General features: G+C 38.4%; 1 protein-coding gene and 1 long non-coding RNA gene across 3 annotated transcripts; both read left to right on the top strand.

Moving 5' to 3' along the window:
• The first annotated feature begins 803 nt into the window (after window positions 1-803).
• On the top strand, window positions 804-6655 carry LOC112190651 (TMV resistance protein N). The gene is made up of 6 exons (XM_024330101.2): window positions 804-1507; window positions 1778-2873; window positions 3038-3313; window positions 3406-4494; window positions 4589-5410; window positions 6267-6655. Exons 1-5 carry the CDS (start codon window positions 1005-1007, stop codon window positions 5189-5191), a joined length of 3567 nt encoding a protein of 1188 aa, XP_024185869.1. The 5' UTR covers window positions 804-1004; the 3' UTR covers window positions 5192-5410; window positions 6267-6655.
• A 4797-nt stretch (window positions 6656-11452) lies between these two features.
• Window positions 11453-17166, top strand: LOC121051645. 2 transcript variants are annotated; one of them, XR_005806366.1, is made up of 5 exons: window positions 11453-11593; window positions 15763-15986; window positions 16166-16194; window positions 16309-16466; window positions 16994-17166. It is a non-coding gene; the product is annotated as an uncharacterized LOC121051645 (long non-coding RNA). The 2 variants fall into 2 exon arrangements; XR_005806355.1 differs by having other exon boundaries at window positions 16309-17166.
• The last annotated feature ends 5791 nt before the right edge of the window (window positions 17167-22957 follow it).

Raw genomic sequence — 22957 nt, 5'->3', positions numbered from 1 at the left:
TACTGAACCAGTGGATGGATGATCCAGTTCAGGAAGCATGCCGGACTGTTGCTTCGCTTGACATCATGCAGGGTTGTCATAGCTACCTGTTTTGTAGACTGTTCTGCTCTTGAATTCGCAAATAAATGCATCAACTAGTGGAGTCTGCCTGAACTTTTACATATCATGTAAGTCCTGAAAACTTGCTCATGCATGCATCTTATGGATGTGTTCTCTTTGGTTCTTTGAGGGTCATTGAATACAAGGGTGATAATCCAACACAAATATGAAATATGGTTGGTACTTGGTTGAATTCCAAGTGAATAACATGATTTTACTCATTTATATTCTTATCTACATAGATTGGAAGAGGAAATTAATTTTAAACAGATTTTCAAAAGTCAAGGGTCCAAAAATAGATACAGACGGCATTACTTAAAGGCTTTCCTTGGTTGTTTTAGTCTAGTAACTCTTGGTGCTTATACGAGTTCGATGAAACATGGTAAACTGTAGCTAAGACGAGTCTCTACTCTCTACTGGAAGCATAGGAGATAGAAAGTAAAAGTAGGGGACAGGCACTTATATTGTTGAAAGACATGATTGGATCTCAAAGATGCAAAAACCACGGCAAGCTTTCAGAACAGTAAACCCACTCATGCTAATGGCCAACCCATCCAAGACGTAAAAAGGCAATTGTATACAAATGAGATGGAAAGTTGAAAATTGAGAAAAAGATATAGGCTAAATTTGAATATTATATTCAAAGTCCGACCATTGACTAGAAACAGAGTATTTCTAGAAACTTGAGTATTTCCGTCAACAACAGGCAACTCTGATTCAATTTCTTTATTTCTGTTTTATTCCAAACGCACCGGTTCGATGTACCTCGAGGAGGAAGTTAGCTATTAGCTGTTAGGTTATCATCATCGATTGAAATATACTTCACTTTTGCTTTAGATTTTTGTCCTTTGTACTCTCTCTCTCTCTCTCTGATTCTAGAAGTTAGGGCCAGTACCCTAACAGAGATGGCGTCAACCTCTTCTCGTCGTCAATGGAAATACGATGTGTTTCTAAATTTCAGGGGGGCAGATGCCCGCCATCCTTTTACCAGTAATCTGTATGCTGCACTAAATCAGAAAGGAATTCTCACCTTCATGGATGACGCAGAGCTTGAGAAAGGAAAATCCATTAGACCTGAACTTTCAGCTGCAATTGAGGAGTCTAGATCCGCGATTGTCATTCTCTCACGGAACTATGCTCGTTCGTCATGGTGCTTGAATGAACTCGTCAAGATTATTCAATGCATGAAAGAGAAGGGTCAACAAGTCCTCCCCGTCTTCTACAGGGTGGATCCTTCTGAAGTGCGGCACCAAAGTGGAAGATTTGAGCTCAAAAGGAAATCCCAAGTGGATGTGGAAGTAAGGGAACATGAAGAAGTTTATCGGAAGAATCAGGACAGACAAGATGCCTGGAGAGCTGCTTTGACTGAGGTCGCCAATCTTTCTGGCTGGCATACCAAGAATTATGGGTAAGGCTCCTCCCTCCATACTACTCATACCTTAATATGTTTCTGCTGATTTTGAGAGCAGGATAATGTCTTATTTTTAAAATGAACTATTCTTTATGATTTAAATTGGGATTTTTCTGATTGAGGGATGGATACGAATGGAGAGTAACGAACATCCAGTAAATTTGAGAGACTCACTGGATTACCATTTTGCATTTACTTAATCTTGCCAAATGCTATTACATCGCTAAGTTTCTTTCTAACTCAAGAGTTTTATCTAAATTTTCTCAGAGAAGATTCAAGAATATTTGACGAAATTGTTAATCATATACTAAAAAAGTCCGTGTATACATCTTCAAGTGTTGACAAGGGCTTCATAGGAATGGGTTCCCGCACTGATGATTTATTAAGCAATTACATATTTCCGCAGCTTTGTGGGGTGCGTTTTATAGGGATCCATGGCATGCGGGGCATAGGTAAGACAACACTTGCTCGGGCTATCCACGATGATATTTGTCAGGATTTTGACCGAACCTGCTTTCTTTCCAATGTTAGAGAAATGTCTAAAAACAATGGCTTAGTTTCTCTACAAGAAAAGCTTCTTTCCAGAATCATGATGGCAAAAGTTGAAAATATAGAGGATGAATTCACAGGAGCTGCAATGATAGAAAGGAGGTCGTGTAGAATAAAGGTGCTTCTTGTTATTGATGATGTGGATCAGTTGACACAATTAGAGAAATTGGCTGGAAGTCGCAACTGGTTTGGTCCAGGGAGTAGGATTATCATAACCACCACAGATATTCAATTGTTAAAGGCACATGATGTTGATGCTACATACAAGGCCAACGGGTTAAACTGTGATGAAGCACTTCAACTTTTGAGTTTGAAGGCTTTTAAGAAACATCCCCCACCAGAAGATTATTTGGATCTGTGCTACGATATTTTAGGGTATGCTCAGGGGCTTCCGTTGGCTCTCGTGGTTTTAGGTTCTTTTCTCTCTGGTAGAGGGGCTGATAAATGGGCAAGTGCAATAGATAGGCTGAGGAGCACACCAGATAAACGCATTATTGACGTGCTTCGGATTAGTTTTGATGACCTGCATAAAAAAGAGAAAGAAATATTCCTTCATATTGCTTGCTTTTACAAGGGGATGGATAAGGATCGTGTGACACAAATACTAGACTATTGCCAGCTTCAACCTGTCATTGGTTTAGATGTTCTTGCTGATAGATCTCTCATAACTGTCTCCAACAATGATTTGTCGATGCATGATTTGCTACAAGAAATGGGCCGGGAAATTGTTCGTGAACAGTCTCCTGATGAGCCAGGCAAATGTAGTAGATTATGGTCTCATAAAGACATCAACAAGGTGCTGGAGAGAAATAAGGTAAGAGTTTGATAATGAAAAAAAGATAAGCATGTTATTATTTGTGTTCTGCACTTCAATTATTGTGTAGAAAAAAAGTAAGGGAGATTTACTTGTAATCTGCTTAGGTCTTGGTATTCTTTGTGTTCTGCACTTAAGTTGTTATTCTTGTTTTTCATTATCAGGGAACAGATTCAATCCAAGGCATGGTAATGGAGTTGACTGAATTACAAGTGGCCCATTGGAAGCCAGAAGCCTTTTCAAATTTGTCTCAACTTATTCTTCTCCATATTCGTAATGTTGACCTTCCGGATGGCCTTACTTGTCTTTCTAATTCCTTGAGACTCCTCGAATGGACTGGGTATCCCTTAAGATCTCTTCCACAAAATTTTGAAGCAGATGAACTTATTGAACTTAACTTCTGCCGCAGCAACATTAAACAGCTTTGGAAGGGGACAAAGGTATGGCTATTAGTTAATAGTCTATGTGTTTATCTCTATTGAGCAAATTTTCTGCTCTGTGTGGTGGCTTACTGTTTCGATTTTACGTGCAGAATTTTGACAAGTTGAAATTAATCAAACTCTGCCATTCTCAAAACATTGTGGAGACCCCAGACCTCACAGGTGTTCAGAATCTTGAGAGTTTAGATCTTGAAGGATGTGAGAATTTGGTAAGAATCCATCAATCCCTTGGATTTCTCAAAAAGCTTATTGTCCTAAATCTTAAAGACTGCAAAAGTCTCGAGAGTCTGCCATGTAGAATTGAAATGGAATCTCTTGAAACATTAATTCTTTCTAACTGCTCAAAAGTTAAGAAGATTCCCGAGTTTGTTGGAAATATGGAACGTTTGTCAGTGCTTTGTCTTGATGAGACTGCCATTGAGGAATTGCCTGTTTCAATTGAACGGCTGATTGGCCTTGTGTCATTGAATCTAAGCAACTGCAGAAATCTTGTATGTCTTCCAAGCACCATCAATAAATTGAAGTCTGTTGAAAATCTTAATCTTTCTGGATGCTTGAAACTCGGCAAATATCAGGTAAATGTAGGGGAGATGGACTGTTTTGAGGAAACTGATGTGAATAGTGGGTCTGCAATTGAAATGTCATCTACCCTTGGTCTCATAAAATATGAGAGAGGTTCAAACTTTCATGGATGCGAAGTAGTTTTGGAATCTTTAAATGAGTTCTTGCCTTCTGGATTGGTGCAAAAAGTGAATACAGAGCCAATGAGTTTCCGCTTGCCTATATCTGGTCTCTGTAATTTAACATATCTGAATCTGAGTAATTGCAATCTTGGTGAAGGAGCATTTGCCAATGAATTTGGTTACTTTCCCTCTTTAGTGACCTTGAATCTAAGTGGAAACAATTTTGTTCGCATTCCTTCAGGCATTCGATTGCTTTCTAAGCTTGAGAACTTTAACTTGGAGAATTGCAAGAGACTTCAAGAGTTGTCAGACCTTCCATCAAATAGTAGACTAGATTTAAGGGCAGATGGTTGTACTTCACTGAAATACTTGTTTGATGCATCAAATTTGAACAGACTAAAGAGATCATATTTCAATTTCATCAATTGCTTCAATCTAAATGGCAATGAAGGATGCAATACCATAGCATTTGAAATGCTGAGGACACTCATGTATCAGGTACTCCCTCTCCAAGTGTGTGTATGTGTGTGTTTCTGCTCATATACTTAATTATAGACATTAATCAGCTAACAAACTATCTCTTCTTGCACAGGGAATCTCTAATAAGAGGGAAACCTTTCAAATTGTAATTCCTGGAAGTAATATCCATGAGTGGTTCAGCCATCAGAGTGTTGGGTGTTCCTTATGTGTATCTCTACCTGCACATTGGAATAAGAGTCGGTTTTTGGGATTTGCTTTGTGTGCTGTTTTTGTACTCCATGAGCACCATCCGGTGGATGAGCTTTATGTAGATGAATTCAAGACTTTTAATGCAACACATCATCTTGTATGTTGCCTGAAGCTCAATGGAAGAGAATTGGAAGTGTATGGCAGACAGCCTGCATTTCGCTTTAGTGAAGAATTTTGCCAGGTTGAGTCAGATCACCTGTGGCTATTCTATGTATCTTGTGATAAATACTTTGGTATAGAGAGTTGGCTTTGCGGTTTGAATCATCTTGAGTTCTTATTTGAAACTAGAGGGCCGGGTCTGAAGGTGAAACAGTGTGGAATCCGTCTGATATATGAGCAAGATGTGCAAGAGTCGAACAAAACAATGCAAGAGTCGAACGAAACAACCACTCAATCAAGCAGTAGGATGTCTCTTAAGAGTATATATGATTGGTTTCAACGTTTCAGCTACATTGGAAACTGGTAGCACTGGTAGCAGAACTTGCACGCTTGAAGAATTGTCGGACTGGCAGAAATATAGGGGATCCACCACTGGCCACTTTTAAAGACCACAATTAAGGACTTTCTGATCCCATGGCTGGAAATGAGTAGCAGATCATGAATGGACAAGGCCTCCGCTTCTCTCATTTGAATTTCTGCAGTAATTACTTTCTGCAGCGCTCTTGCCTTCATCCTTTACAATTAGGTGAGTCTTGATCACTCTAGTTTTGATATTTTGCCTAGTTATTAGTGGGCTCCCCAAATTATTTCCAAATGACTCTATAATCTTACTTGCATAACCGATATTATTGAATTAGTTTTACAATAAACTGAATTGCAAGCTTCTCATATTGATTATAGTCTATATGCTATCAGTACACTTGTAGGCTTGCACCATTAATATTATACTTTTATACCATGTACTCGTGTAGAATGGTGTGCTGTTACAGAGAATTTTAAGTCACCTTGCATTGCATTTTTAGCAATTTGTATGAAATTATGTGGCTCCCCTTGAAAATGATGACCAGGCCTTTTTATACAGTAAACCAACAAAATGTACGGATGCTAAATTTTCTTTGGAAGTCCATCCTTGTACCGTTGGACACATATTTTGCAATTTGCTGGTACAAATTTGTGCCATCTTATGTTGCCATTAGCCATCGATTCTATAGTCCATAAAAATACATTGATTGCACCTACAGCCCTGTGCATGGATCTAAATAACCAATGGCATTGGATTTTTCTGAATAAAATGTCCATCTCTGCTCCATCTAAAATAGCTAGCTCAGGGAAAATAGAAAGAATTTTCTGTACTGGCTTTCTTAATTTGCTGTCGTTCATCGTTGCTCTAAATACAAAATTGATGTTCAGTGTATATGATGAAGATAGTGCTGTGAGAGATTCTAAAGGACACCCCTTTGCCTGCTCATATATTTTTACTGAATTTTTTTTTTCGATTTTTACCTTCGTCTGTAAATCGGATTATGTTGTGATATTTCTGGCAATAAGGACTTTCACATGCCAGGTTGATTGTATAAGTCTTGTCTTTATGCTCTCTGCAGGTTCAAGGTATTCCATTTGATATAGATAGCGAGGGTCGAGGCAGTACATATGTATAAAGATTACTTGAACTGTCCTTGAGTACTGCAAATTCATGTGAACTTGATCAGCTTACTTTCCTCTGTACGCTTTCACTAAATGGAACTTGAATTCATCAAGAAGGGGTAAAATGGTTTGATGTTGGTTTTAACTAAAGTTGGCTTGAAAGTGGACTTAACTGCTAGAAGTTTGTAGAAGTTACCTGCCACATGGTCCTGTCTGTACGTTTGACATCTTTTGGCTGGACATAATATGTGTATTGCTTAACATCTTCCTCACCAGTTTGTGCAAAGTTCTGTTTGGATGTAACGTAGTATTTTGAAGAGAAGTACATAACTTTTCATTTCGGTTTTGTTTTGTTCTTTTTTCAATAATGTTCTACATAATATTGAAGTAATCGAGAGATATTGTAAAAGAAAAGCAAAAGAAATCTGATGTTAAAAGAAAGGCTCGGCTTAGATGAGTCTCTGTGCTACAAGAATGAAAAATAGAAAGAGTGGAAAATGACAAATACAGATGGGTTAAGAGATTCAATAAACTGTTTTAAACAGGGAGACAAGCACCAAGGCTGTAAAACTGGCAATGTACTTCGCTGAAATGATATATATATGAGAAAATTTCAGCTCACGTCTCCAAACTATGCTGCCAAGGTCAATTTGATACTTAAACTCTCAAAAGTATCAATATGATACTTAGATATCTATATTGGCATTAACGTGATACTTCCGTCAAAAATATCTAACGGCGTCGTCTGTTTGTTGACGTGACAAACATGTGGGCCCTAAAAAAAGTGAAGTGACCAATTTACCAATTTTTTTGTTAATTCATTTTTTTTCTTTTCATTTCTTTTTCTTCTTTTTTTCTTCTTCTTGTTCTTCTGGAATTTTGTTCTAGCCAAACCGCCGCAAGCTCCGCTCCTCCTCCACCCAAGAATCAAAGAAAAATGGCTTCTACTTCTTCTTCAACCTCAGTCCTCTTCTTCTTCTCTCTCCTCCTCTGCCCAAACCATCACCAACGCTGCCATCATCCTCTCCAATTCCTGCTACAAATCCATGTTCTTCGCACTCAACTGCCGGCGGATGGACCCAAAACGAAAGTTGGGTGACATGATTAAAAAAAAAAATCAAATCTTTCTGCACCCAGAAAACTGCTCTGGGCACCCGGAGACGCCCATGTCTTCTTATCCGCCAAAACCGATCTCCTTCTTCTTCGCTCAGCAGCTTTCCTCCTCCGTCGCCACAGCCTCAGTGTCCTCCTCCTCCACTGCCGCCGTCATGTCAGTAACAACAGATAATAGAAACTCAGATCAAAATCACATTCACAAGGCCAAAGCAACATATAACTATGAATTCATGTATACCAGAATTAAAAACAAACCCAGCATAAACCAAAAAAGCAAAACCAACCTAGATAGCAATTGAGCACAATTAGACCAAGAAAAAGACTTGGCAGCTGGTACTTGGTACCTTTGGCTTCTCCCACACATTGTCAATTGCTCTATTTGAGTGAAGAGTTGAAGCTGAAGAGCAAGCTCCACTGCCTCAACAACAATGGCGAAAATCACATAACCTCTCATCCCTACAAATCAATCACCTCAAGCAGAAGCAGATGAACCACCTCCAGACTTCGATCCAGAAACCATGCGAGGCCTCCTCCTCCACCTCTTCCTTCTCCCCCATCAAAATCGCTTCTTTCATTTTGTCCGCCACCATCAAGGCCGCTCGACCACTTCCACCACCGCGACTTCGATGCTAGCAGCCGCCCATAACCCTCGTAGCATTCTCCGGCGTCAACGGTGCATTCCGGCGACTCTGATCCTCTTTGATCGCTGAATCAGAACTTCCTCCAATCTCTTCTTCTTCTTCTTCTTCTTCTTCTTCGCTGTTACCGCCATTATCACCCTTAACGTCGTTGTTTAATCTGAGTGACGACACTCCCCTCTGCCCCTGGTTCACAATTCACTGTTGGGAAGCAACTGCGAGTGGGAAACGACGACGTCGTTTTCGGAATTGATGGCTGCGGCGGCATCGTCGTCGTCAATTTTGGTGTCCGAATCGACTGGTCGTGGAGGAGTACCAATAGCTACTATGGATATGGAGGCATGGTGGATAGCGAAGAAATCAAGGATGAAGTTGGTGAGAGAGAGGAGATATGGGGGGTCAAGAGAAGGAGAGAGAGCGAGAGACTGATAGCCTCCAAATTGTAACGTCCTGTATCTTAATTTACCTGTTTACTAGTCATTTGGACGGTAAACGACCTTTACTTTCACTTTTACTGTCGTTTCGATACTTTTAGGGGGCCCTAAAAGATGACTTTCTGTTCGGGTAAAAATTTGAGAAAAAGTTCTTCATGAAAGTTGTAGAGAACGTTAAACCAAGCGCGTGCATATGTGGTACGTAAAAATTGGAGTTCGTATGCAAAAGTTATGGCCAAAATACTAAAATTACTGTTTATAGTAACTTTCTATATATAGAGAAAGTACTGTGGTAAGTTTGGATATTTTTCCAGAAACTTACCGAGCTTTCTGGGGTCTTCTTTGTCCGGCCATATCTTCCTCCACAGGCCTCCAATCGACTTGATTCCAAAAGCAATTTTTCTCACCTTGACGTCGCCTATAATTTCTCTGAAGACATCGGGGTGAAAAACGAACTGTGGAGGGAGCTGCAAGGCCGAGAAGCCGCACAGCTCGAGCTGGAAATCGCCTCCCTTCACCGGCTGATATCTTCCGATTCCGGCCACCCCAGACGACCAAGTTAGGTTCTTGGGAGCGCCTTGGGACGTAGATGATGCTCCCAAAAGCTTTTGCCGAGATTTTTGAAGCGTGGAGGAAGAATCGACGGTTTGAAGTTACTATTCACGGTTCGGGTTCAACCTTCCCCTTAATTGTTGAGGTACTTCCGCTCATTTTCTAACTTGGTCACAGTTGAAAGAATTAATGGGTGTGGTGAGTAGGTGTTACTGCCAAATTTTGGTGGCCATTGGAGTTGGTGGCAGTGGCGGCTGCGCCGCCACTTTGGACGGCGGTAACAGCGGCTAGGGTAGCTTTTTAATTTCAATTTCTGGCTAGTTAAATTCTATAATTATCTTAGAGCTTATATATGAAGTTTGGTGAGGATTTGTAGAGTTTTGAATCGGTTATAAATTTCTAAAGATTTGGATTTCGGTTAATGTAATCGTGGATCCGATTGTCGGATTTCCTCCATAATTGTTATATAGTCTGAAATCGACGAGTGGGCAGTGTTGGTGAAGTGTGGTTGGATGCGGAAGAGGATTGGAGAAGTTGAGGTTATGGGTTTTGAGATTTAATTATTGATTATCGTAAAATTATTTTCCGTCCGATAATTATTTATATACCAATAATTGTGTACAGGACAAGGTACCGACTCATCGCTCGATGAAGGAACTCGTACGCGTGAACGCCTAAATAGTACTGTGAGTGGACTTTTGTTTTTAAATAATGATGCATGCATTTATTTTTTAAAGTAATGCTCTAGTTATTTATCATATTACATTTTGAGCATATAATTGTTTTCGGATTTCTGATTTTGATTTATCATGAGGAATTACTTTCATTGATGAGTTTCATGAAGTGATTACGATTTATTCCGGTTGTGAATTTCGGTTATGAACTTATTATGCTCAGATTTGAAATTTTGATTCATGTTGATTTTTCGACGAATATATTTCCAAGGTGATTTCTGGAATTTCATATTATGTTTCTATTCGTCGATTTGAGATTTTATAAGAGATTTTCGAAATGAGATTTCGATGAAGTTAGCTTTCATATTTATTTATCTACCTTCGGTTTTGGCATTGGGAATGCCTTGATGATGATCTTGGAATTGGTTTTGTTTCGATTTATGGAGTTTATGTTTTATTATTTTCTCTCCTATTTAGTTTTGAACTTGAGATTATCTTGGCGTGTGGGACACGTCGTTGGAAATTCATTTGCAAGAGTTGGGGAAGCCTTATGTATTTATGGATTTATATGGTTACGGATTACCCTTTTGCCATACTTTGGGTGACTATTATCATTGCTAGCATTGATCGTCCGCCTTTGCGGCGAGGTGATGGGATCACCGAAGCCCGTCCGCCTTTGTGGCGCTGGTTACTGTCTTTGTGACAGTAATGCTGAAGCCCAGTATCCTAATCGCTACACATAGTGGCGTGTGGGTATATAATGGGAGTATATGGGAGTACTTTAGCCTGGGAGGCTATCACCCGAGCCTGGGAGGCTCATTCGTATGGCTATCATCTTCCCCTACTCATTGTATTATTGCTGGGCTAGCGGGGTCTAGTCCGATTTTCATTGTAGCCAGCTGGGCTGGTCTTATTTATTTTCTTGAGAAACGAGATTTCCGTTTTTCATTATAATTTTCGAATATTGTGACTAGCGAGGCTAGTCAATGTATCGTTTTGAAATTCTTGGATTTAAGGCTAAATGTGTTTTCTTATGGTTGCATGCATCAGATTTTTAAGAGAATAAATGTGGGAAAGTATGAAATCCTTTTTCTTTTAAATTGTTTATTTTTGTCCACTCACGCTAACGTTTTTCGTCTACTTTCCCCTGGGCCTTTCGGTTTCAAATGCCCAGTTTGCAGGCGTTATTAGTAGAGGTCGGGCGTACATGGCATTAGAGGCATAGTTGTCACTACTTCCGCAGTGTAGGATCCCTTGATCCTTTACTCTTCTTTTTATATCCTTGTGTATTAGTATTGCTCTGATGACCTTTGAGATTAGTATTGTTAAGTTGAGTTTTTATGTTTTGTGAAAGTGGAGTTGATGGTAATTGGGAGCATGGTGGCTCCAGGAGTATAAGGTTGGTTTGCTTGAAGTGTTTGGTGTGTTTTACGGGTTTTTGGGTAGTCCATTTTGGGGGTGATTCTGCCGAATTTTTGGTAGAGCTATTCCTAAGGTGGGCCCACAGGGTCACCTCGGATTTCAGGGTGAAATTTGGGGCGGATCCTGTCATCCAAAGCCATCAAAACCCAGAAACCCGAAAACCAAAACCAAGAGAGAAAGAGAGAGGAGAGAGAGAGAGAGAGATGGAGCTCTGTGCTCCCTTTTTTTTTTTTTTTTTTTTTTAATTAGTTAGTAGTAAAAGACTATTCTACCTTTGATAAAAATATTACACAGGACCCACGTGCTTGCCACGTCAGCAAATAGACGGAGCCGTTAGGAATTTTTTACGGAAGTATCACGTTGATGTCAAAATATGTGTTTGGGTATCGCATTGATACTTTTGAGAGTTCAGGTATCAAATTGGCCTTGGCAGCATAGTTTGGGGACGGTGAGTCGGTGACTGAATTTATACATATATATATATATATATATATAGGATTTTTCTCAAGTGCGGACGTTCGTATTGAAGTTTCAGTACGGATTTCTGGTTTTCACCTATTTTCCGATCACATATTTTGATCTTAACCGTTCAGTTTTTAGATCCTAACGTATAGATCATCTCTACAAAATTTCATCCAATTTGGTGATCGTTAAGGCATCCAAAACTGCAATTTACACGAACGAACTGAATCTGTCGAACCGTAACCATTCGTGCACATTGTTGTAATTTGCAGTTTTGGATGCCTTCACGATCACCAAATTGGCTGAAATTTTGCAGAAGTGATCTATACATTAGGACCTAAAAACTGAACGGTTAAGATATGAAAATGTGATCGGAAATTGGGGGAAAACGGGAAATCCGTACCTTGCGGACGGTACGGACGTCCGCACTGTAGCCGGACTGTTTATATATATATATATAAAAGATTTTTCTCAGGTGCTGACGTCCGTACCAAAATTTCGGTACGGATTTCCTGTTTTCACCCACTTTCCGATCACATTTTTTTATCTTAACTGCTCAGTTTTTAGGTCCTAATGTATAGATCATCTCTACAAAATTTCAGCCAATTTGGTAATCGTTAAGGCATCTAGAACTGCAATTTACATGAACGAACCGAATCTGTTGAACCGGAACCGTTTGTGTACATTGTTGTAATTTGCAGTTTTGGATGCCTTAACGAATGCTTGTCCTCGAGCAAAACAACAAAAACTAAAAACTCAAATACACAAAACAAAACAAACAAAAACACACTAAGCCTTTCAACATTAGTCTTAGAAATCTCAAACTTTCATGGCATCAAGATTAGCACAACAACTAAGAATCAATCCAACATTTATTCGAGAGTCAACAAAAACATATAACTTAACATATAAACATGTAGGACATGGGGGCAACATTGGTGATATTAATCTCAGCATGCTTCAAACAAGTTATGACTCAAATTCTCACCGGTTTACCCTCTTTCTTCTCTCCGATTCATTGGCTCATGCATAAGCATATATTCACTCAAGTTATATGTGAGAGAGACAATATATAAGACAAACAAATAGCTCACATATAACAGAAAGAAAAAGCTTTTTATGAAAATATTTTTTTCATGTATGATCTCATGAAGGATACCAACTACTTGCACAAATGAACCCAAGCCATATGTTCAACTCTTATAACTCATCTCCACACATCAAAGGCTGCCCTTTTCAAGGATCAAAGAGGTCTTATAATTAAGGTTGTAATAGGGCCAAGGCTTAGGGTTTATAGAAACGAAGGGATAGGAAAATCACAAAGTATCCTAAAAACCTAGTAGAGCTCTTGTTGATGTAGAGAGACAATCTTGAAATTCCACAAAGTAAAAATGTCATAGACTCCTTCAAAGTCTTTATAAAGGGCTAAATGTCATCATGTAGGGCTCACACTTCATTCTAAACTTTCTTTGAATACTTGTGAATTGGACAAAGACCAAATTTTTCTTGAATGGGCCTTCACTTCAAAGCAAACTCCAAATCCACAATGAGGGGACTAAAATCCATTAACAATTATCATATTTTTTTCTTTTGCCGTCACATATAATTTTTTTCAATTTTTTTCTTCTTCTCTTCTTTTCACGGCATATACATACATTTTTTTTTTCTATGGACAAGTCTTACCCCCGCACTTGAACTTCCTTCTCTTCTCCATCTTCATTCTTGACGCCAAAAACTTCTTGTATGTCTCAAAAATTAGCTCCACTAAGTCTTTAGAACAAAGGATAAAGATATAACTATACTAAGGTTTAGGGGTTAAGGATTATGAGGGTGATGAAATAAAATGCTTAATGTAGGCTCAAAGAGTTTTATCTAAGGGGTTGCACATCTTGTGTACACAAATAAGGATACATGGCAATTTGGCAATGGTGGTAATTTCCTAGGGTGCCTTTATCCTTTCCAAGGTCCAAACGTATTGATAAAAGTCTCGACAAGTATAAGAGTGAATTCTAGCATTTTATAGTCCATTAAACTTAATCTATGGCAAGCAATCAATCAAAATGAAATAATAATGAGATCAACAAAATCATCACCAAGAAAATAAGATGACATATATATTTTTTTCATTTAGTACTCAACAAAGAAAAGGGAAATAGGCTCAAATATCTCACATAGGTTATGAATGAATCAAAAACTTATCCTAACATGCTCCTTTTTGTACCATGTAAGCAAGACCACATCCACTACACACACACACACACACACACACACACACACACACATATATATATATGACAATCATACATCCTTATTAACCAAAGAATAAAGTCAAACATCATCTCAATTTTATGATCCTCTTAAGCCATGATTTCTGAAATATATACTCATCATAGTTGTTGAATGGCCTAAGACTCAAGAAAACAAAACCAAAAATAATGACGCACAAATAACAAAGAAAACACAATTTTGTTTTCATTTTTTATTTATTTTGTTTTTGTTTAAAAACCCACAAAACTAACAACCTAATAGAAACAAAAATCAAAATCTCTTCCCCCACACTTAAATCTAACATTGTCCTCAATGTTGAAAGAATTAAAGCATGCAATGCACATAAAAGCATGGGAAAGACATAAGTGAAAAAAAATAAGAAAGTAAAGAGAAGAGTTTAGAGCTCCCTGGGATTTAGTGCAGATTAGCACAAAGCCGATGTTGAAGTAAAAAAAGATCGCAGCAGTCATCAGGAAAAATTTCCGCTTAGATTGATCACTGTTCGGTATTTCTCAAATACCTCTTAGCTCACAGCTCCGAATGATGATCTGCTTAGTGCGTTGGAAACTAGACTCATGTAGCTTTCCGGTGATATGCAGTAAGCCTATTAAAAGTACCAGGAAGAAGTCCAGAATGTACATCACAAAGAAGGTACAGAACCTGAAACACAAAAAGATAAATATTTAGCAAATTTAAAACCAAAAATTGTAGAAACTAAATAAACAAAATATAAAATCAGATTGGTAATCAAGTTAGAATCAAAATCAATCATTGATCCTCGGCAACGGCGCCAAAAATTTGTTGTGAAATTTTAATTAAAACTCGCAAGCGCACGAATCGTCGTTAGTATAGTGTGCAAGTACGAGCTCGTTCTAACTGAGGATTGATAATCAATTTAAATCCTAACCTAATTAATCCAAACACAAAAACACATAAACAATCAAACTAAAGAAGATATGGTTTTAAGGTTTTCGACTAAACAAATAATGTGAAATTTAAAGAAAGAAAGAAACAAACAAATAATGATAAAACCTAGGGTTTCGGAATCAACCACTAACAATCCTATTTATGTTTCAATGCAATTAACAGATTCTTTTGTTTCTCTAGATGATAACACTACTAGAAATATGCCCAAAGGGCACACATATTTGGGGACAAATCTAGTATTTGTCTCTATAATTGATCAATAGGCACACAAGTCCATATTTGTCCCTCACAATTGATCAATAGGCACACAAGTCCATATTTGTCCCTCACATAAAATAAAGGCACAGATATGTGTCCCTGCTGATAATATGGGACCCACTTTTGCAACCTCTTTACAATAAACAAATCCCTTTATACTCGCCCTACGTATTCTTCTTCTTCTTCTTCTTCTTTTTTTTTTCATTTTTTGGTAAGTAATTTTTCTCTCTTTCGGTCTCTATACAAAAAAACCGACTTATCTAGACCGATTAGACTTAGCCATATGGCCTCGCTCTTTTCCTCTTCTTCTTCTTCTTCTTCTTCTTCTTCTTCTTCTTCTTCTTCTTCTTCTTCTTCTTCTTCGTCTCTCCCAAAGTTAGGACTCTCTGCCTTTTCGGTCTTCTCTTCGGTGGCCACCGTGACCACAATCACCCCAACCACCTCTCTTAATCACCCAAAATAAAAAACCTATTTCTCACTCTCTCTTAAAGCTTCTCAATCTGGATCTGGCATCACTGGCGTCGTCATCATCCAGTCTTTTGCTCCCGCAAACTTTTAGGGTCTCTCTTCTCATGGGTTTAAATTTTCTTCCAAGAGTTTTTTATGCTTTTAATTTCTGAATTAGGGTTTCAATTTCACTTCTGGGTTTAATTTTTGAATAACTGATGTTTAGGGTTTACTGAAGTTCTTCTTGTTTTGCAGAGACGATGAAGAAGAACCCAATACACAAAAGGCTTTTACCTGGACAATCCATTTCTTTGTTTTTTGGGTATGCAATTTGTCTTCCAATTGATCAATCCCTGTTTCAAAGTTCCATTCTTTACCTTACTCTACTTGGGTTTGAAATTTTCTTTAATTTTTTATGTTTGTTCAACTAAACACTTGTTGGGAAAGCCAGGTTTTGAGGACTTTCACCTTTGTTACTGGTACGTGCTTCTGGGTCTTAGGTTTTTTCCAATGTCTGAAAGTTCAAATCATTGTGGGTTTTTTTGAAACAAAAACGTCAATCCATACTTGGTGTTGGGTGTACTTTGTTTTTCCCATTTCTTCTATCTAGAAATTGTAATCATGTGTGTTTTTTGATTTGCTGTTCGTCCCTCCACAGTTTCAATGAATATGGATATATGCATGTAGGTAATAACTTCACTTCAACAAACCAATCTACACTACATTATATGAGAATCATTTTATGCTCGAACTTTGGTAAAACCTGTTATGCTAATTTGTTCCTCTATTTTGTATATCCAGAGTAGGACGCAAGTAAGAAGCTGACATTGAACAGCTAGGTATCGATGTTGCTGGCAAAGTAACCCTTGATTCAGGGTGGTCAACTGGTGGATTTACTGGCTGTTTACTTTAAGTATGGTGCATCATTTGTTTATGGAGTTGATGTTGGATATGGCCAGGTAACACCCCTATTTGGTAGTGAATGATGTCATTCCAACTATTTTATGCTTTCCTAAATCCAAAGAAAAACTATCTTATCTGTGAGTATACTGATTCTTTTCTATTCTTGTTCAATCATGAATTATGTTATGGTGTATTAGAAAATGTCTCTCTTTCTAGTTTTGCATTCATAACTTAAATATTACATGTAATTCATTTAGTTTCTTTTTGACACTTAGTTTGGTTCTTAATCTGTTCTGAATTGTGTCTTTGTTAAGCAGTAATGACTTGCAGGCGCACAAAACTTTCAGTTAACTAATTATTTTTGGCTGCACCCTAAAGTGTTCTACAATTTTAACTCTTAAGTCTTTACTTACATGCTACTTTTGCTTGAGAACAAAATCTGCAATTTCTTTTTAATTGGCTCTTCTTTTTGTAAATGAGCTGAATATAAAGTGATAACTAATTTTTTATTGTTCAATAGTTTAGTACTGTCCTTCATCTTATTAAGTGCTGCTTTGATTGTATAATTTGCATACTTGTGCAGTCTGTTGCAATCTTTACTCAGGTAAAAAATGTGCGTAAGGGAAATTGATTTGATATTGGAGCGAGCCAGACTATTGGAACGAGTGTTGCTGAAGTACTTAGCTTTTTCATGTATTAATGTTTCACCAAATTGAAGTTTTGTAGTTGGATATTTGAACTTATTCTATTGTAACATTGAAATACTTATTCAACAAAGATCAGTGTTTTTTTCTTCGATATGGTTTTTAATGCGTATTGGAGTACTTCTGTAATGTTGCAATTGCTTAGCAGAACACATTTGAATCTATTATGGTTAGGGGACCAAAAAATAAAAAATAAAAGTCATTGGCACAGATGCAAGTGTCCCCAAAAGTGAAATATTTCTGCTGTATTTGTACTAGTATAGTATAGTACTTGATACATAATCCAGATTTGTAGTGTAAATAGATCATGGGGCCCACTATTCTATTTGGAGACACATAATGTATGTGTTATGTGTGCCATTTAGCAATAGGCACACATACCTTATATGTCTCTATAGCTCAAATGGGGATACTTATTTGTCCCTATAGGCATCAAAAGGGACACATCAAATGTGTCCCCTTAGGGCATATTTCTAGTAGTGTAATTCCAATATCTAAGTCCTTTCAGGTACTCTAGACCATAGTTTTCCTTAAGTGTATGATGCTCTCCCTCTCGGGTAAAGATCTTATATCCTAACTATGCAGTTTATCATTCTCAGGTACAAATTTAACATGCAAGACTCATTACGCTTTAGAAAACAAGGGAATCAAGCAAACCATTAGTCTTTCTCAAGTAATGTAATTTACCACACTTAATCACAAGAAGCTAATCAAATTATATTGCATCTCTGCTTCAAATTTGTCTTCCAATTACTATATGCAAAGCCCTAAGGTGATCAATCAAAGAACTTAAACATAAAGCATCAATTCAAATAGTGATTAAGCATTCATCATAAAGAAACTATAAATCCATCAATAAATCATCAAAGTACATAAACAATCATGATAGGGCATCATCTTAACCCTAGAAAAAGGTTTAGCAAAATATAACTAAATAAAACATAGCAAAAACATAAAAAGAATGGAAGGGGAAAAGAAAGGAAAGATGGATGAGTCGTCTCTGCTCCTTAGGCATCTAGATTGTGCTCCCGAGACTCGTTTTTCATGTAAATTCGTGCTCCCTTATATAGGGAAGATTTCTACTCATCTTTGGCTTCAAGTTTCCTTGTAAAACTTGGGTTTAGATTCCTTTCTTCATTTGGAATGGGAAAACCTTGAAATATCTCTTGTAGAAGTACGAATAAGTTCATCATTTAATCCTAAAAAAACCCTAAGCGACGCTCTGCTTGTGTCGCCGTAAAGCTTCGTTGTTTGGAGCGCTCAAACCCTTCAGCTATGCTACAGGGAAAGATTATGGTCTGGAACTGTAGAGGAATTGTCAACAATGAAACCCAACGAGCCTTACTCAATATGGTCCAGGCTCGTAAACCATCTTTAATCTTCCTTTCAGAAACTCTTGCTCAGAAAGAACTTATTGATCGACTCACAAGAAGCCTGGGTTTCAAAGATAACACATGTTTCCCACAACAACGTGAGTTGCAAGGTCTGGCACTAATATGGAGTGATGAAACTCATGCAGAAATACGATCCAAATCAGCGAATCACATCGATGTTATAATTGGTAAACCGGAGGAACCTAAGAAGTGGAGGTTCACCGGAATTTACGGTTTTGGAGCCAAAAGTGATCGGCAGCGCACTTGGTCTCTCATAAAAACCCTAGCCAATGAACCATGTACTTTACCATGGCTTATAGCTGGAGACTTCAATGAAATTATGACACAAGAAAACAAATCGGGAGGCCCTCCTAGGGCTCAAGCGCCAATGACAGAGTTTAGAAGCACCATGAGGAGCTGTGGCTTTATCGATCTGGGATATGTAGGCAGTAGGTATACATGGAGTAATAAGTTCACAAAAGAGCGTTTGGACAAAGGTTTTCAAACTACTCAATGGCGACGTTGGTTCCCATATAGTAGAATAATCACCCTTGACCTCTCGGAATCAGATCACTGCTCTCTCCTTATTGAAGTTAACCCTGAGAAGATTTGTCGTAGAAGGAGTGCCAGACTATTTCGATTCGAGGAGTTGTGGCATGGAAGTGCAAACTGTAGAAGCATCATTCAAAGAAATTGGGCGCAACTGACAACTGGCAATGCTCTGCAACAGCTTGATACTAAGATCAAGAATGCGGGACAAGAACTAATGGATTGGCATGGAAAGGCATTTGATAAACAGAAAGTGGAACTGAGGGTGATTCAAGAGAAGCTTGCTGATATCATGAAAGCCCCATACTCACCAGAGCAATATGAAGAACAAAAGTCTCTACATATTAGACAAAACCAACTCTTAACTCAGCAAGAGAGATATTGGAGACAACGATCTAGGGCTATTTGGCTCAAAGAAGGCGATCGGAATTCAGCATATTTCCATAGGAGAGCTAGCAATAGAAAGAGCAAAAATACAATAAAAGGTCTCATTGATGAGGCTGGGGTATGGAGTTTCGGAGCCTACAGACATCAAGAGGCTACTCTTCAATTATTTCCAAGGCATCTTCAACTCTGAACATTGCAACACAGAGGCTATCCAAACTGTTATAGCAGCTACACCAGCAAAAGTGACTGTAGCCATGAATGACATGCTCATGCAACCCTACTCCGACGAGGAAATTAAAAAAGCTCTTTTCCAAATGCATCCTTCAAAAAGTCCGGGACCAGATGGTATGTCTCCTTTCTTTTACCAAAAATATTGGGAGGTGGTTAGTTTGGATGTGTGTACTACAGTTCGAAACTTTTTGGAAAAGGGGGAATTTTGGCACCAATCCAACTTCACATACTTATGTCTTACACCCAAGATTAAAGACCCCAAAGAGGCAGCTCATTTTAGACCCATTGCCCTCTGTAATGTTATTTGTCGGCTTATCTCCAAGGTCATTGCAAATAGATTAAAACAATGTTTGCCTGATATCATCTCACCACTGCAAAGCGCTTAAGTACCTGGCAGATTGATCTCTGACAATGCTTTGGTTGCAACAGAGGCAGCGCACTTTATGCACAAACTCAGACACCAACAATCAGGTTTCTTCTCTCTTAAGCTAGACATCAGTAAAGCTTACGATCAACTTGAATGGCCTTTCTTGTATGCAATGTTGTCAAAATTGGGTTTCTGCTCTCAATGGATTAATATGGTTATGACATGTGTCACTAGTGTCAGTTATGCTATTCTTATTCAGGGAGAGCCTACATCCAGAATCCTGAATCCTACCTACTCGTGGTATTAGACAGGGTGATCCCTTATCACCCTATCTATTCATATTATGTGCTGAAGGCCTTTATGCATTGATTACCAGCGCTGTACAAGAAAATATGATTCAAGGGTTAACCATGTGTCCTCAAGCCCCAACACTTCATCACCTCTTTTTTGCAGATGACAGTCTTTTATTTGGGAGTGCGAATGACGCAGAATGTCGTAACTTTCGTACAATCTTGAATGTGTATGAACAAGCCTCTGGACAGAAAGTTAATTATCAAAAAAGCAGTGTGGTGTTTAGTAAAAATGTTCCAATGGAGCAACAACTTTTGTTAGCCTCCATCCATGATGTGCAGCGGGTTGATGAGCATGACAAGTACCTCGGTTTACCTCTTCATGTGGGCAAATCCAAAACAACAATCTTTGAATATATCAAAGACAAGCTTACCAAGAAATTGGTCAATTGGAAAGCCAAAATTCTTAGCTGTAAGGGAAAGGAAATTCTAATTAAGGCGGTGGCACAAACCATGCCTTTATATGCTATGAACTGCTATCTGTTACCTAAAGGACTGTGTGATGATATTCATCAACTTTGTGCTTCCTTCTTCTGGGGAGATACTGATGACAAAAAGAAGATTCACTGGAGAAGCTGGGAATAGCTATGTTTGACAAAACAAGAGGGAGGTATTTCAAAAATATATATGCATATAACCTGGCTATGCTTGCAAAGCAGGGTTGGAGAATCATTTCAAATCCTCATTCTCTTATGGCTCGTTTGTATAAAGCAAAGTATTTTCCACAGTCATCCTTTTGGGAAGCTGAATTGGGAGCGTCTCCCTCCTTTTCTTGGAGGAGCATTTTAATGGGCAGGGATGTTCTCAAAGCGGGAGTACAGTGGAAGATTGGTGATGGCAAGCAAGTTCGTTTATGGACAGATAAGTGGCTACCAGTTTCCACAGCAACCATCCTACACAGACCAGTTGATATTAATTTCGAGTTTGTTTCTAACCTCATCAATGAAGATACTAGAGAATGGATCCCAGAGTTGGTACACTCTCTATTTCCCTCACATATTGTTGCAAAGGTGTTGTGTATCCCATTAAGTAGAAGAGCATGTCCTAATAGACTCATTTGGAGCTTGGAAAAAAGAGGTTTTTGCTCTGTAAAGTCTGCATACTGGATAGCTCGTGACAAAGTACTCCAAAATGTATTGACCTCTACTTCAAATGGTGACCCATTTAAGGAACTTTGGAAACAAATCTGGCGAGCTAAGGTCCCCGGCAAAGTGCAAGTGTGCATTTGGAGGGCATGCCAAAATTTACTGCCAACCAGAGAAAGGTTACTACTCAAAGGTTATCAAGGTGATGTGAGTTGTGTACTATGCAATCACAGGATTGAAGACACAACACATTTATTTTGTAAGTGCCCTATGACTAAATCCATCTTATCTACTCATCCTTTTACTCTACAGAGCTCTCTTCTTCCATCTATAAACTTCAAGGAATGGATGCTCAAGAGAGCGTTACAGTTACAACCTGATGTATTTGCTAAACTACTGATGATTCTCTGTGGGGTATGGAGAAACCAAAACAGCACATTGTGGCAAAACAAAACTCAAACAGCTCAAGATTTGGTGTTAAGCTGTTTTACATGGCTGGAGGAGTTTCATACAGTCCATGCTACCAACAATGCATCAAAGCAAATGCAGCAGAGAGTATGGAAACCCGCTGCAGAAGGCCGTCTTACTTTAAATGTGGATGAGGCCTTCCTTCCAAATCAACATCACGGTGGCATAGGGGGAGTGCTCAGGGACTGTCAAGGATGATTCATTGCAGCCTATGCACGTCCTATCCCTTATACTGCCTCCCCAAAGCAGTGTGAAATGTTGGCCATTCATGAAGGCCTTGAACTATTTCAGTCTCTCCAACAGCAGAATGTGCTTATTCAAAGTGATTGCTCAGAAGCTGTTGCGGATATTCAATGTGATGATCATAGTTTGTTGGCAAATGGTGGTCTCATTGATGATATCAAGCAGGTCTGACACCAACTTGAAGGAATTCAGCTGATACATACTCCCCGAAGCTGCAATGGAGTTGCTCATCGGCTTGATGCCATAGGTTTTGAATTAGAGCATGCTTCTGTATGGCTGCATCATGCGCCAGAATTTTTACGTGATGTTCTAAACTATGATTGTAACAGGCTCAATTGAGCAGCTTAATTAATGAAATACCTTTTTGATTCCAAAAAAAAAAAAAAAATTCATCATTTAATCATCATCTGAATTAACTTCCTTGAAACATTAGGATTGACGATCTTGTGCCACGAAACTTGAATTCTCCATGAATGGTTGTAAATTCCCGAGCAGATTTCCTGTCCGACCTATCTCACTCAAATTATCATAACTTTCTCCAGCAGTATCGAAAACGAGATCCGTAAAATTATACAGAAAGTAGACATCCGTAGCTTTCCATGCATATAAGGCTCATTGTCTGATTCGATCTAGGTAACTCCCAGTAATTCAGCAAAATTGGGTGTTCTGCACAAGCAGATTCTGGGACTTGGCGTCTTTCAATCATAGTTAGCTCATTTTAGCTTCTTTTCTTCTCTTTATAAGACAAACCTACAAAAACACTATAACAACATAAATGACTCGAAATAAG

Source organism: Rosa chinensis, chromosome 1 (assembly GCF_002994745.2).
Source record: "Rosa chinensis cultivar Old Blush chromosome 1, RchiOBHm-V2, whole genome shotgun sequence".
Lineage (NCBI taxonomy): Eukaryota > Viridiplantae > Streptophyta > Magnoliopsida > Rosales > Rosaceae > Rosa > Rosa chinensis.
This window is presented reverse-complemented; position numbering and strand designations above follow the sequence as displayed.